The 17,489-nt window shown below is 37.5% G+C and overlaps 1 protein-coding gene across 1 annotated transcript; it reads right to left on the bottom strand.

The window, feature by feature from the left end:
• Positions 1-3,238: 3,238 nt before the first annotated feature.
• On the bottom strand, positions 3,239-16,680 carry LOC133689498 (uncharacterized). Its single transcript, XM_062109354.1, has 5 exons — positions 16,557-16,680; positions 5,300-5,858; positions 4,854-5,259; positions 4,360-4,623; positions 3,239-4,137 (listed from the first exon to the last, which is right to left on the bottom strand). Coding segments are annotated over exons 1-5 (2,130 nt in total). The 5' UTR covers positions 16,559-16,680.
• Between the last annotated feature and the right edge of the window lie 809 nt (positions 16,681-17,489).

Here is a 17,489-nt window from a genome sequence, read left to right as displayed (position 1 = left end):
ATTTTCTTTCTCCAAAACCAGCTGCCCCACTGCCATTCACAGATACAAACCAGCCGGCGACGCCCCCCTGGATTTGGTTTCTTCTTCCTTCAGTTAGAGGCCCATACACTGTCCCTTCTCCCTCTCATCAACACAAAGCCAACGGCAGATCCTCCCTTACAAACCGAACCATCTCTCCCTGTCATTCATCCTCCAATAGCAGCGGCCAAACAACAGCCCCAACTCAGCCACACGCCGGACAGAAACCAGAGTCGTTCCCCCTCGCTCTCTCCACTTGCTGGCCGCCTCCCTATCTTCCCCGATCTCTTCATCTCCATCAACACTGAAGATTCCTCCAGCAGCGGCTAACACTTAGCAGCCCCACAGAGCTAATAGTCGCTCCCATCGCCACACAAACATCCACTGATCTGTCCATTCCTCCGCCTCAACACCGCCAGCAACCTCTCCCATCTCCGCAGCAGCACCAGCGGCCACTGGTTACAGTAGCAAGCCCAACCGTCGCTGCTACCCACCGGAGTGAAGACCATTAACGCCTTGCCCACCGTTATCCCTTTCCCCAGCGGCGACACCCACAGCTCTGCCGCAACGAAGCAGAGAAGAAGGAGAAACCAAGAACAAAGCAGATCCAAAACGGAAACAAACGAATTCGTAAACCAGAAAGAAAAAAACTAAAACCAACTGGCTTGCGTATTTTTGGGTTTTTGCAGGTGACAGTGACTCTCACCGCCGACGTAGGAAGACAGAGGGGAAGAAGACATTCCAGATCCCCTGGTTTTTTTTGGAGTTTCCAGCGGCGGCGCTTGAACCCATGCGCGGCCAGTAGCGGTGGCGCATGGGGAGACGCGCCGCCACTTTTCCTGTGGTTGCATAAGATCTTCAATGCAATTTCTAGAGTTTTAGGGGCTATTGTGTAAATTTTAAATTGTTTGATGTAATTTTTTTTGTTTAGTTTTGAATTTTTATTATTTGTAGTGTTGATGTAACCAAAAAAAACAAAGAAAAGAAAAAGAAAAAAATATAGTGAAAGTGTATGTGTGTGTTTGTATTTGCTTTATGGGTGTTTTATTTTATTTTATTATGTATGATAAAATTGCGAAGCTTAAAGAAGAATTTAATATTTTGATTTGCTCACGGTCCAGAATTATTAACTTATACGTAAGTTGTATTTCTAATATCCGATGAAAAGATAAAATTTTAAAACTTCTTTAACACGTCAAAATCACGAAGCATCTTACCTCAGGTAGGGTGCGTTAGGGGTGCTAATACCTTCCCTAACTACAACTAGTCCCTTACCCGCAAATCTCTGACAAGACCAGTACATCTGGTTTCCTAGTAGCCTTCAATAAATTACTAGGTGGCGACTCCAACAAACTGATTCAAGCAAACGACAATGAAAAAAATTGACAACCGACGCCGCGCGGGTGACGTGCGACAATCACCATACGAATCAGAACCAAACCCATAATAAACATACCCAGTTGTCATATCCCGCCGTGGAATCTCAGTTTCCGCCACATAACATTTCTTACGCTCCCTTGTAGACAAATTATAAACAGCAATATTTGTCTCAGAACGTCTCAAAAACACCAACCCATTAACCGAACCGGAATAAAGGGGATGATGTTTAACCTCCACCGCATCAGATAAAGCATCAAAATCAACAGCGAAAAGATCCCACTCTTTGAGGATGATACTGTGATTAGATTTGGTAGTGATGGAATGGTTTAGATGGAGATTGATGAAATCCGGGCCGTCGAATAAGGAACAAATTGGCTTTGATAGAGATCGGAAACGGACGAGGGATTTCACCGGAAGTTGAAGCAAAATGTCGTGAATAATTTCGTGTGAGATTCTCGACATTTTTTAATGAAGAGGTTAGGTTGGTTAGTTCATAGTTGGTTATGTTGGGTTGCCTGCCGCTATATCTAAGAGCAAGAGTGAGTGGACAGGTTGGAGAAGGCAATCAAGTACATCTTGACAACATTTTGAGAGGTGGCCTTTTTGGGCATGGGAGTAAAAAGACAGACCCTCCAAAATCATCGGTAGCCATATTTATGCACGAGCGAAGGAGTAATTGAATTAATTTATAAATTAGAAAATCAACTTGGAATTATTTTAAAATGATAAGTTTTACTTTTAAAAAATTGAAATGATATCTTATAGATAAAATAAAAAAATCTCCAAGTTAACTCAATAAAAATTCACTTAAATTTAGTTAAATAAACCAAATTGACTAACCAAATCATTTTGAATTTTATCAAATTAATTTTTATAATAAAAAAAATTCAATCCAAACTAGATTATAAATGAGTCAGAAGTCAACTCATTAGTCACGATTTAACTATGGTTGTATTGTAGAACTAATATCTCAAAAGTTACATTTTTATACTATTATTCTTGTTTTAATTTTTTGTTCTAGTAAAAAGAAAATTGATATGAAAGCTTAATTTAATTGTTGAAATTTCTTAAATTTTCTATGAAGAATTAATTAAGAACATGAGATTTTGCGTTAGTATATAAAAAATTCTTAATATAAAATAATTAAATTCTATATTTAAATTGTTACTAAAAGTCAATATCAAATAAAAAAAATCAGATACTATTCAAGCCATTCATTTATAATGGATGAGTTCTTATCATTATTTCATATTGATATTGATATTTTAGACCTATATATCTTATGATAATTTTTGCTATTATTTTTTACAACCGATTATTGCAAATAACTTGAGATTACATATTATTTCAAATCACTGATCGGTCGGTGAGCAAATCTACAGCTAGCCCACTGTCATGTGGTGTACTTTGGAGGTTCGTCTTTCAACTTGCTTTGAGCTCTTCTGTGTGTGTATAATTTTGATAGTAAGAGTACTTTCACATCAGTTTTGGGATAATGAAAAACAAGAAAAAGTTTGTTTCAAGAAAAAAAAATGAAAAAACACAAATAAGAGTTCAGTCACTTGTAGCTCAAACATTTCCAAATTTCTTTTATTATTATTATTTATCTAGAATTTCTAGACCAATTTTTACATAATAAAGAAAATAATTCTTCTTAATCACGTTTTAAACAGAACATATATCAGAACAACAAAAATAAGCTAAAATTGAACTAAAATAGGTAGAAGAAGACGAATTGAATAGAACCATAATATAATCATAGGTAGATGACAAAGTCCCATCCAAATTGAAGCATTAAAAATAATAGTACTAATAAAATAAAACCAATAGTACTCTATACTCATACCCAGAGCCAGGGAGAATCATCAAGCCTTTCAGACCAATCAACTAATTGTTTACTTACATCAGGTGGACATTGCTTACTTAAACCGAGATGTGCCATGAGAAGACAGACATGAGTGAGTAGCTCCCCACCTCGGGCAAGTGCATCAGCATGCTCCTTCCATCCAGAATGGCTTGCAGCATACATCAGCATTTCCACCCACAGTTCACTTATCATTTCCCATTTCTTTTCATTTGACCAACCATCCAGTGACTCCAATGACTGCAATGACATAGCAAGCATGCAACCATCTAGTAGGGCTGACTTTTCTTCCCCTTGATCTCTAATTTCTTTTAACATGGTAGACGGACTTTGAAGCAATTCATAGAAAAAAAATTTCACTTGAGCTTTGGGAAACGATAATGTATCCAATTTATCCATGGAAATTTTTTTCCATTTCTTTTCATTTTCTTTATGAGGATTCCCGATGATCAATAGGAGACGATGCAAATGAATTCTAGTTTCAGTATACCTTGTTCCGCTGAGCTCCATCGCTAACATATTTGGACATTGAACCAGGAGATACAACATGTAGTTAGATAATGATCTGCTCATTGCGCAATTTTGATGATTCACAAAAACGTTCTTCTTGGAATCGTCAATGTAACAAACATGAGTAGCAATGTGCCAAGTGAGGAGGCTATGACTGAATTCTGCATCATCCACACTCCATCCCAATTTATCGAAACAACCCTTGCTTTGAAGCACATTGCGTCCTCTCTCTTCCAATAGCCCAAGGAGGTCAAGGATATTATTGGTAGAAGGATCGTACCTCGAACGTCTATGCAGGATTTGTTTGAAGATCAATTCTTTTAAATCCTTGTCCACCTTCTCCCTGCTATCTACTTTCCAATTCCCTGGAAAGTACTTCTTACGAAGCTTGTTCACTGGTTTCTTTGATAGAGCACTTACTAGGTTGTGTTGTTTTTTTTTTTTTTGATACTAAACGAGTGAATTATATATTAAACAGCCCCATCAAGTAGGTGGAACTGAATGAAACATAAATACAATGGGAATATAAAAGAGAAGAGAAGACCAAAGCGACGAGGGACCTAATTAATTAGTCCAGTTCATAATACATTCTGGATTTCTAAAAAGATCTGAGCCTGCGTAGCTGAAATTTCTAACTGAAGACTTCAACCAGAAGGCCAAACGGTAAAAGGTGAGATCAAAAATCATATCCCAATCCGGAGCCTTGGATTCAAAGATTAGGCGGTTGCGCGCTATCCAAATTGACCAGTACAGACCTTTGCAGAGGAGGTTAATAGCACGTCGCTGAAAATTTCCATTAATCAAACCGGACCATTCCTGTAGATTTTGATATGGGTCTTTGTGTAGACAACCTGAACACCCAAATCAGTTCAAGAAATGACCCCAAAGAGACCATGTTATAGAACACCAATGGAAAAGATGATTAATTGTCTCAATTTCCTTGCAGCAGAATGGGCAGTGAGATTCCTCATATTTAATGATTCTCCTCTCAGCTAAAAAACTCCGTGTACTCAAACTAGGTTGTGTTGTCCCATTAATCTTGACCATCTTTTGGGCTTCCTGGAAAAAAATAGTAACATACTAAGACAACGGGTTGTATAGAGATTAAGAGATCCATTTTTCCAACTACTAAGCCAAATCGTAGTCCAGTCGGAAAAGAGATGCCCAATGATAGAGTAACTTTCAAGGCAGACAACTCCACTCAGCAACACGTAAGATATAATTCTATCGTTTTTCGAATAGTCAGTCTTGCTCTTTATCATTATTGAGAAGGAAACTAAAGCAAAAATAGAGGATAAGAAAGTGACTGAGCGGAGAATGAAGCGAGGCCAGGAAACCGTTGCCACCTTAGAATAAAGGCGATCATACTTGAGTCCCAGCTCAATTTCTGTCAACTGGAAGGCTTCCTCAGCTTTCTTTCCAGAAACCAGATCATAGGTGGCAACGGTTTGATCCAAATTGACGAGATCAAGATTTTGAAACAGCATCTTATATAACGTAATGAACAAAAGAAATTATATCATCAACGTGGATGCAAGATCGTTTTGCAGAAGGTTGCTGTGTCAAATTATCGGATTCCTTGTTTCTTTTGAAAACCCAAATCCTTTCACCATACTTGATCATTCCTGAAATAAAGATGGGAATGGCTACCAACATGAAGGCATTTTCTCTCAACCTGAACAAGACATAACCAACCACTCCAACTCGAGTTACTAGCTGAAGAAGGTGATTTATCAATAATTTGTCGAGTTCATGCATTGAATAAGCAGAGATAGTTCCAGGGCCACCAATGTGAACTAGAAGGATTGGTGCCCAAAACACTGGAATCAAGTTCGGATTTGTGGAGTTGGCTACGCTGCGAGCAAGGATACCCAATGAAAAGATTGCCACCGAATCTGCGGACAAGTATGCTAACCAAAGAAAATCCCCGCCGAACCCAACAGTATACTTCCGTCGTTCTCCTAAAATGGTGAGGATGATTTGAAGAAGGAGACCAATTAACATTAATGAGCGAATCTGCCATTCATTCCATAGTTCTTCAATATCTTGAGACAAATTTACTAAACCCGTCTTTGACGACACGTCCCTAGCAAACACATTTTTTCAAAAATAAATCCACCTAAATCAGCATAGTTCCAAACAATTTGAGCAAAATGAACTTGAGAAAATTGAAAACAGCATACAAAATGATATTTTCTTCATTGCTGTTCAATGGTCATTAGGGTGGTTTTGGAGAGAGTCGACGCGAACCCTAGCCATATGAATTTAAAACGTCTCTGCCTCGCAATCAAAATTGTTGGTCATCCAGCCAAGCTGCGATGCATAGCTTGTGCCAAATTACTATTGAAAACTAGTTAAACGCCTCTACATAGTGGGGTTATCTACTTTAAATCATCCAATTTGTAAATAAGCAAACTAATTCAATCAGACTGTTGTAACCCATTTTTGGGTCCCCCCACAAAAATAAAAATATATAGCCGGAGGAAAATTAGAAAAATAATAAGAGGTGGGAGCGCTCAGAAAGAATCAGAAAAAAATTGATTAAGGAGGTTCAGAAATGCAAGGAGTGAATTTTTTGACAGTATATTCTTGAAGGAGGAGAGCCCTGTTGAAAGAGAAAATTTAATTTGAAGAGAAAAGGGCCAAAGTTGGATGTTTATGGACTCAATTGGATTTTATTGAAGGTTCATTTGAATTTATAGAGGTTTTGATTGCAAGGAAAATTGAGTTTTTAAGTCAATTTAGGCTTTAGTTGGAAGAAATTAAAGTTCTGGGGTTAAATTATAATTTTTGAGAGTTGATTTGGTTAAATCAAGGGCCTAATTGCATACATATTGAAGTTTAAGGGCCAATTAAGGACTTAATTGAGAAAATCCGAAACCAGGGACCAATTTGGAAAAGGCGCGTAAATAAGAGGGGCTGTATTGGATTTGATCCGGGGCCAAATTGAAGAAATTGAAAACTGGAGGACTGATTTGAAAAGGGGCAGGAATTGTTCATTTTCTTCCCCACCGAGCTGCCCGAGTGGCCGACTTCCAGGCGTGTTTTCTGCCTCGTTTGACCCCCAAATCCGACAAAGCATGCACCAACATGTCCACATGAAACCGCTTTATCCCGGAGAATAGTCTGGTCAGGTCAAAAAAGTTAGAAACGGCTCCGTTGAGTGGCTCAAAGTGGCCACCTCGGGCAGTTCACAGCCTTGAGCTGCAAAATTTGGCAGCTCGAGGTGGACACTTTGAGCCAACGGTTGAGATGCTTCCCAACTGAATCAGGGGCTGTATTTTTTCCACAACGTAGACAAGATTGCCCTCTTCCACTTCCTATAAATAGAGTTGGATTTCATGATCTGAGGGGGGAAACATTCGGGTCCAAAGTCAGCCAAAAACCAGCATTTTCGCCCAATTTCTGCAGAATTTTTCTTCTTCTTCTTTCTCCCTCTGCCACAGGAAACCGACGCCGTCTTCCTCCAACTCCACCGCTACAACCACCGGCTGAACAACCTCATCACAGCAGCCACAGCCCCTTTGGCCAAGTGAGCCCCTCTTCCTTTCCTCCTCCTTCATCTTCCTCCTTTTCTTCTTCTTCTTCCTTACCTACTGTTCACTGCATGAACAGTAAGCGTGAAATATAATTCATGTCCTACTGTTCATGCAAGACGTGAATTATATATATATGTGTGTGTGTGTGTGTGTATTATATTTTTAAAAAAAAAACAAAAATAATAATATTAAAAAAAATTTCCAAAATCATTTTTAAAAAAATGTGATTTTCTTGCATCTTTTTCTACCAATTTTGCAGGATATTGGGTTGTATTTTTATACCATAGAGATATAAATTCAGTATTAAAATACCCGATTTTTGTCAAAACATCAAAAAATACATAATTAAAAAAAATATTTTTGTTTTAAAATACGGCCTAGTCTCTCCAATATATATATATATATATATATATATATATATATATATATATATATTATAACATCATATTTTTCCTACAACAAAGAAAATTTCAAAACAATATATGTATTAGCATGCATTTTGGCTTTAATAACCAGTTTATTCAAGCCATGAGAACTAGGCCAATATTTCAAAAATTCTAAAAAAATCTTTTGGTCTTTTTTTAGTATTTGGGATTATGAATTTATACATAAAACATATTCATGATATTAAAAATATGGTTTTTTTATATAGACGTTAGAACGGTTAGGTTTTACCCGATAAGATAAGGACCTCCTTATTGAGGACTTTTCTTGAACCATAGACGGACCAACATACATAGATGTTAGAACGGTTAGGTTTTACCCGATAAGATAAGGACCTCCTTATTGAGGAGGACTTTTCTTGAACCATAGACGGACCAACAACTAGTAAACACAACGAGACCTTGAATTTTATCAGACAAATAAACAATGCAGCTTACCTTAGGTAGGGCGTATTTGGGGTGCTAATACCTTCCCTTTACGCAACCAATCCCCGTGCCCGATCTCTGAGACCAGTTAGGGTTCCTAGTGACCAAACTACTAGGTGGCGACTCCCACACCATTTTTCATTGATAAGAGACAAAGAATTCCTTGTCTCCCCATATTTACCAGATATATATCCCCCCATTACACATTTGAGGGTGGACGATCGCCGCGACGTCGCGCACCCGCGACAGAATGGCGACTCCACTGGGGACCTTGTGGACTAAGCTTCGTTTTTGTCTGATTTGTTTTTGTTTTCGTGTGTTTTTAATATACCTTTTCTTTTGTTATCTGCTTATATGCTTTAAATATTTTTTACACATTTTGTTCATGCATTTGTATAGAACTGTCTCATGCATCTTATAGAACTATCACATGCATCACATACTTTGATTTTGAGAAGCACACACAAGCTTTAAGTTAAGTGGGGGACTAGCAGCTTACCTTACGACTGTTAGTCAAGGTTTAAGTTTGTGTAAACCCCAACTCTTCTCTGAGTGCTTAGACTGGCAATAGTTGGTACATGTGCCATCTCGTTGCCTACAAGCCCCCATATTGCCTCCACGAGGGCAATCACTGGGACAGCAAGAGACCCTTTTTAGAGACTGAATAGCCAACCTACCCTCGTCAAGCACAAAAGAATTAGAACCGGCTATAGGGTGTATGCTCCACAAAATATATTTTTGCATAAGACAAAACCTAACCATAAGGCATTTGGTTTTCAGGTCTTTTCAGCTCACATTACATATGCATCATGCATTGTTCTTTATCATACATTCATTTACATTTTTCCACGCACACCAGATCGTGAAACATAGGTCCCACCTCCAAAATCCACAACACCCGGTCTAGAGCGAGAATGGAGAACGAAGAAAGAGCCCACTTAGAGTCACATTATCAAACCGAGTTGGAGTCCGTAAAAAATGAAGTTTCTCGGCTGACCGATTTACTTGAGCAGCTTCTAAGAGCTAAGAATAGGGAGGGAACATCAGCACAACAGCCTGAAGGAGCGCCAACAGCTCACATCCCTCAAGCATCTCAAAACCTGGGGGCAAACTCGGCGAATGAACAACATTTTGTGCCTATCACCCCTATCCAGCCAACTCACGCTCCAATCACTGTGGACTTAACAACGGAGGGAGTCCCGGATAATAGGCCTACCAGTTTGATGGACCATGACAAGCTGTTTGCTTTGGAAGAAAGATTAAGGGAAGTTGAGGGTAATGACTGGTTTGACCCTATACGAGCAGCCGAAGTATGTTTGGTACCAAACATTGTGGTGCCAAAAGATTTTCGGATACCAGAATTCATTAAGTATACCGGTTTGGAATGCCCAAACACTTACCTTCGATCCTACTGCAACAAAATGGCGGAAGTAATCCATGATGATAAATTGCTCATCTATTTCTTTCAAGATAGCCTAGCAGGATCCGCTTTGAGCTAGTACATGAGGTTAGACAGTGTCAGGATCATGAGCTGGAGAGACTTGGTGGAGGCTTTCCTTAAGCAGTACAAGTTTAATATGGAAATCGCTCCTGATCGAACAAGTCTAATGTCAATGGAGAAAAGGAGCCAAGAGTCGGTAAGGGCCTATGCGCAAAGGTGGAGGGATGAGGCAATGCATGTCCAACCCCCTTTGATAGAAACGGAGATGGTGACCTTGTTTGCCAATACCTTCAAAGCACCATATTATGAGCACCTAATGGGTAGCTCATCTCAGCATTTCTACGATGCGGTACGCATAGCTGAAAGAATAGAGCAAGGGATTAAAGCTGGACGTATAGCTGAGCCATTGGAGACGAAGGGTTTTCTTAGAAGAAAAATGGAAGGTCACATTTACGACTTTGAAGATGGGTCCAAGGGCAAGATAGTGGATTCACTTAACCCACAAATACCTACCTCTCATGTTGCCCACATAAACTTTAACAAACCTTTTTCCTCTAATCGAGCAAATAACCAGTCAAACAACCAAAACAACTACCAAAGACCAAACACAAGGTACCTCTCAGAACCACTGTCGTCATTACCCATGCCTTTGAAGGACGTGTATGCCAAACTACTAAGCATTGGACAAATAGCTCCTATCCCCGCACCACCACTGCAACCACCATTCCCAACTTGGTACAAGCCCGAGTTGACTTGCGAGTACCATGCTGGTAATCCCGGGCATAGGATTGAAACCTGTTACGCTTTCAAGAGGAAGTTGTTGGAGGTTATTAAGATAGGATGGGTATCATTTGAAGACACACCCAACATCAATTCAAAGTCATTGCCTGGTCATGACACAAGTAATAATGGATAAAGGATTGGAAAATCTCGGTCAAAAATTGTCAATAATAAAGAAGGTGAGATCGAAGGAGATGATAAGAAAACACAGGTGGGGAAGGAAGATGAATCACTGCCACAACTAACTATCCAGATACTAGAAAAAGTCTCAGCCAAGACCTTTGGGCGCAAGTTGGCTCAGGGTGAGAAGTTTCAGAGCGGGGTGACCCAAAAAGCTCTAGTAGTTTTTTTCAAAATGTAAACCAACTTTGTTTGCCTTAGCATGCTTTTGTCATTGCTTTTGGTTTGCATTTATTCTCTCTAGTTGACAATCAAGGCTCATGATGTCAGCTAGATTTTGTGTTTGTCTTTGAGCCTATCTGTTCTTTAAATAAATGACAAGATCATGCACTTTTTAACACAAGGTTGAGTGATTACAAGAAATGTATCATAAAACAGTTAAAGATGAAAGTTAAAAAAACAAACCAAAGTTAACCCTGAAGTACAACCCTGCCTTTGGATAGCATAATGAATTGATCAATCACCTATAAGTTTCTTTCAAGATAAAAAAAAAAAACAGAGTTTATATTGCCTAACAATGTGCATTTTGAAATGAGAAAATTTCATTTTCCCTTCACTCTCTAAAGAGTATATCATGGGTGGTTCCGTTTGAGCCGGAATGATTTTCTTCTTTATAAAAACCTGGAATAGGATCACACCCCACACTGGGGGCAATAAAAGATATTTCATGAAAAGTTTAACATGATTTTAAAACGGGATGAAAGCCCGTAGATTTGAAAAAGATAAGTTAAAGCATTTGACAAAAGCATGACAAAGAAGGCAACGACAAGTCATACATTTTGAAAAAAAAAAGCTACTTATAAAAAGTCAAAGACTTCTTCTCAAAGATATGATAGGTAAAAGGTGGCAGCACGAGAAATGAATCCAGCATATGACTTCACAAGTAAGCTCATGTCAAGGGAGAGTGGTGGGACCTATGTTTCAAAACCAGGTAAGAATGCATGCATGACATCTAATCATAAATCATTGCATATATGTTTTTGAATTGTTACAGGAGGAATCCTTAATTCAACAAGATTGTGGATGAAGAAAGGATCACTGAGTTGATGATAACAAGGAATCACGGTTTTGATTCTGGAACAACAATAAAGTGAGGAGAACCTATTAGGAAATTTTTTAAAAGAAAACGAAAGGTTCAAACCATGCCGATTTCAGCTTTGGTTAAAGGGAATCGCCAGATGGGATTCCAGGTTGACCGAGCTACAAACATAGTTTTCAGTTTTGGTTAAAGGAGGTCGCCAGAAGGGATCTCATATTTTGGATTTGATTAAAGGAGATCGGCAGATGGGGTCTCATATTTCAGCTTTTGTTAAAGGGAATCGCCAGATGGGATTCCAGGTTGATTGGGGTTTCAAACATAGATTTTTTTGGTTCTGGTTAAAGGGGATCGCCAGATGGGATCTCAGGTTAGCCCAACCACACACAAGATAATGGTTCTGGTTAAAGGGGATCGCCAGGTGGGATCTCAGGTTAGCCTAACCACACACAGAATTTTGGTTCTGGTTAAAGGGGATCGCCAGATGGGGTCTCAGGTTAGCCCAACCACACACAAGATAATGGTTCTGGTTAAAGGGGATCGCCAGATGGGATCTCAGGTTAGCCAAACCACGCAGGATTATGGTTCTAGTTAAAGGGGATTGCCAGATGGGGTCTCGGGTTAGCCCAACCACATACAAGATAATGGTTCTGGTTAAAGGGGATCGCCAGATGGGATCTCAGGTTAGCTCAACCACGCAGGATAATGGTTCTGGTTAAAGGGGATCGCCAGATGGGATCTCAGGTTAGCCCAACCACGCAGGATAATGGTTCTGGTTAAAGGGGATCGCCAGATGGGGTCTCAGGTTAGCCCAACCACAAGATAATGGTTCTGGTTAAAGGGGATCGCCAGATGGGATCTCAGGTTAGCCAAACCACGCAGGATTTTGGTTCTGGTTAAAGGGGATTGCCAGATGGGGTCTCAGGTTAGCCCAACCACATACAAGATAATGGTTCTGGTTAAAGGGGATCGCCAGATGGGATCTCAGGTTAGCCCAACCACGTAGGATAATGGTTCTGGTTAAAGGGGATCGCCAGATGGGATCTCAGGTTAGCCCAACCATGCAGGATAATGGTTCTGGTTAAAGGGGATCGCCATATGGGGTCTCAGGTTAGCCCAACCACACACAGGATAATGGTTCTGGTAAAGGGGATCGCCAGATGGGATCTCAGGTTAGCCCAACCACACACAGATTTTTTGGTTCTGGTTAAAGGGGATCGCCAGATGGGATCTCAGGTTAGCCCAACCACACACAGGATAATGGTTCTGGTTAAAGGGGATCGCCAGATGGGATCTCAGGTTAGCCCAACCACGCAGGATTTTGGTTCTGGTTAAAGGGGATTGCCAGATGGGGTCTCGGGTTAGCCCAACCACATACAAGATAATGGTTCTGGTTAAAGGGGATCGCCAGATGGGATCTCAGGTTAGCCCAACCACGTAGGATAATGGTTCTGGTTAAAGGGGATCGCCAGATGGGATCTCAGGTTAGCCCAACCACGCAGGATAATGGTTCTGGTTAAAGGGGATCGCCAGATGGGGTCTCAGGTTAGCCCAACCACGCACAGGATAATGGTTCTGGTTAAAGGGGATCGCCAGATGGGGTCTCAGGTTAGCCCAACCACACACAGGATAATGGTTCTGGTTAAAGGGGATCGCCAGATGCGATCTCAGGTTAGCCCAACCACACACAGGATAATGGTTCTGGTTAAAGGGGATCCCCGGAAGGGATCTCAGGTTAGCCCAACCGCAACACAGATATCAGCTTTGGCTAAAGGGATCGTCAGATGGGATCTCAGATGAATGCTAGGTTAATCTAATCAAAGTTAGAGGTCAAGGGATCACCAGATTGGATCTCGAGATGACTAAGTTTTGATCATTGTTTCGGGGTGAAGCGAAATTGCTATAAATACAAAGTTCAGGTCAATCAAGATCAATTTCGGAAGTTCAATTTTGTTTATCTTTATAAAACTTACTGCGCAAAATCCATGTTGCTCCGTAAGCATTATAAAGAGGGGGCATCTGTTGTAACCCATTTTTGGGTCCCCCCACAAAAATAAAAATATATAGCCGGAGGAAAATTAGAAAAATAATAAGAGGTGGGAGCGCTCAGAAAGAATCAGAAAAAAATTGATTAAGGAGGTTCAGAAATGCAAGGAGTGGACGATCTCTGAGACCAGTTAGGGTTCCTAGTGACCAAAATACTAGGTGGCGACTCCCACACCATTTTTCATTGATAAGAGACAAAGAATTCCTTGTCTCCCTATATTTACCAGATATATATCCCCCCATTACACATTTGAGGGTGGACGATCGCCGCGACGTCGCGCACCCGCGACACAGACCATCTTAATTCTCATTAATGTGTTTATATATAAGTAATATCTATTTCATCCGTTTAATACCTAAAACTATTAGGTTAATCATTTTTTAAGATTTTTATAATAAATATATGGACTTTATATTTTTTTAATCATTAATTATTGAATTAATTCATAGCAAGTTAAAAATAAATATTAAATATATACTTTAATAATACATGTGTAAAGCATGTGACAAAGAAACTAGTCATTTGTAACAACATGTATTCAACACGTTTTCATCCGTTGACTTGATGGTTTTCTGAACCTATCAATAAAACTTCATTATTATCATAACAAAAATTTAATAATATTCAATTTAAATGTTTGATTGCTCTCCTATTTTAAACGTAATAATACAAATTATATATTATGATTTAATAATTTTATGAAGAAAGGACCAACTTGAAAAATAATAAAGGCGTAAATGACACATTATTCAACTAAAATACTTTTACTTATCATAAATAGTTTTAAAAAAACTTGAAAAGGACTGGTCTCATATTAGAAACTTTTTTTCTTTTTTAATACATGTATAGAAAAAATATATTCAATATACATCTTAAATAAAATATTATATGATGATTTTTCAATAGATTTAAGTAAAATTAATAAACACAAAACTAAAACTTGAGATTCAAACCTTTTCATTTAAGATTTTTCTTTTATCACTATCAAAAAATTGACAAATATAAACCGACAAATCGATGAAATTTTTTCATCGGTATATTACTATGAAATTTACTGATAGAATTGTTCATTGTTATATCCGTTGGTAAACACTAACATGAATATTCTCCTAGTATATATCAAGAAAATTACAATGAAAAAAAATAAAGAATAAAAAAAGCCAAACAATACGATGACGTATAACTTTTATAGATGACATTACCGACAGAATTAACCTTATGATAAAGTACATATATAAATATGTCAATAACGAATTTTTAGATATATACCTATAAAATTACAGAAGGTATTATAGTGGGATTCAAAATAAACAAAATTATATGGTGACGTTGCATTTGTACCGATAGAGTTACCATTGAAATAATTCTACCTGTAAGTTCATTGATAATATTTAATTTATGACCTAACACTTGACCTTCCTCTCCCACTCCTCTGTTTCTCCTTTTTTCATATGCTTTTTTTTTTGTAGTAAACAAACCCCCAATCTGAACACAATTCAACCTCCCACAACAAATTCAGCCACCATGACACTCGGTTTGTCAATATTTGTGTTCTGATTTAAATTTTATCGAGGATTCTCCATCTTAAATAAGTAAATTTGTCATTTTTTTTATTTGAACACAATTTTAAAATGTCATTGCTATTATTAATTCACTAACAAAATTATAGATGATATTTTATCTGTGATATATTATATTTACTGAAGAATATACTGACAATGAAATACAAATACCGATGTAATTATATATGGTTTTCCTGTCGGTGATATGTTAAATTTACTAATGGATATACCGATAGAATGAAGCATGTAAGTTTTTTTTGTGCAATTTATCCTTCTATAAATCTATTGGTAAATTTATTACCGATGGACTCATTGACAAACTACAAATTACCAACAAAAGCTTTTTTGATGGATTGTTTTTGTCTGTGAGCCCATTGATAAAATACATACTGATAAACTGTAAATGTATATATTGACAGAAATCTCTGTCAGTAAAACTATTAAATCTGGTTGTATATATTCTATCTATCTAAGTTTTATTATAATATTTCTTATGTATACTTTTTTTTATGAGTTTATAGTTATTTTTTAAAATACTTTTGTTTCATTAATCTTGTTGCATTACTTTTTATCTTTTTGTTCATGTTCTTCGATAGTTGTCGTTATAATTTTTTATATACATAATTTTAACCATTTAGTTTTTCTCTAGTTTAAGAATTAAAATATAATTAATAAAAGGAAAAAGTCGATGAACTCCTAATATTATGAAAATAGTATCACAGTACTATCATGTTCCCAAAATATTTAGAACTAACGTCTCACCACGTTTGCTACATCAATATATATCATATCATTAGCATCGTCGCTCTCATTATTGAAACTTACAGCTAATATAAACACTAATTATCATAAAAACGAGATAATTTTATTAGGTTAACCATCTAGTACATGAAAAACCAGCGAAGCAAAGAGATCCATACAACACAGAATAAAATAAAATAAAATAACTTAGCCTGGATTGAATCTATTATTCACTAATTCAAAATCACCAACTTTTCCTCACCAACACTTTCTGATTAAGTAGCTGACTTGATTAATTATGATTTACAGGCGAGCCAGTTAGTGCTCATGCAACATCAAAATTACTAGTAGGGGATTTGGCTGAGGTTAATACTGTTAAGAAATACTAACATATCTTAATTGATGGTGTTCACGACGTGCTCAAATTGAGGTACAAATTGATTCATTAATTTTTTATGTATAAAAAAAATTCATTTTTAACCCAACCTTTCTACAGAAAAACTTAATGAAATAGCATCACCTTTATACCAACCTCAAATAACATTAATAAAAAAAAATTAATGCATAAAACAAAAGCATATATACATACATTCACTCAGAACTTGCAGCTAGCCCCAAAGTTTGTTGAAGTAAATCTCTGCCGACCACGCTGCTGTGTAACCAGCTTAAGTTGCGGTCCCAATCCTAGTGCGACAAATTTGTGTTTTATTTATGGAGACTGTGCAGCACTATGAACTTGAAAACGAATTTCCTCTCACAAAGCAAAAATGTTAAACGTTTTTTATACTGCACAAAAGGAATAGAATAAAGAATTTACTCTCATCACAAGCTATATACAACTTTATAAAAGATTTAAAGGTGAATATATAGAATAAATTAATTTCTCTATTCACAAGCTAAACCTTGAGGACTTTGTTGCCTGACTTCACTTAGTTTCCATCTCAAATTAAATTATCCTTGTTCATAGGATATTTATCAGTCGAAATTAAATTATCCTTGAGATATTTCTCTTGTAAACATTCACGTCATTTTCAGGTTTTGTAACTTAGGTCTCATCAGCACCCATAAATATTCATTCAGACAAGAGCATCAATTACTTTCCTTACTTGCAAGCTAAGGTAAAATTATACCTCGAAGGAAAGATCGATTGAAGAAGACTCTTGTAGTCTATCGGCCCGGTTTTTGATTTGGTAAAACTAGGAAGGCCTCATTTGTATTTGAGGGAATAAAAGCGCTATGGCTTGGGTCAAAAAATCATTTTCCACCAGTTTCATCTTATGGCTAAGCAGATTTGTTCTGAATTTTTTACTCTTATATTCAAATATTCGAACCAATACTTGGGAATTTTTTTAAACAGATACATATATAGAGACTGAGAGAGATTGAGATTTACCTAAAGCTATATGTTTCTTTGGCTGCCTCTCCATATGATTATCATTATTAATATGTGATAGTGTTTTCAGTTTTGAACATAAATTAATATACTTAACCTTCGTTAAATATTATGTTTTCGATTTCCTTT

The sequence above is a fragment of the Populus nigra genome, chromosome 3 (assembly GCF_951802175.1).
Source record: "Populus nigra chromosome 3, ddPopNigr1.1, whole genome shotgun sequence".
Taxonomy (NCBI): domain Eukaryota; kingdom Viridiplantae; phylum Streptophyta; class Magnoliopsida; order Malpighiales; family Salicaceae; genus Populus; species Populus nigra.
Note: the sequence above shows the minus strand (reverse complement) of the source record. Positions and strands in the feature narration are given on the sequence as shown.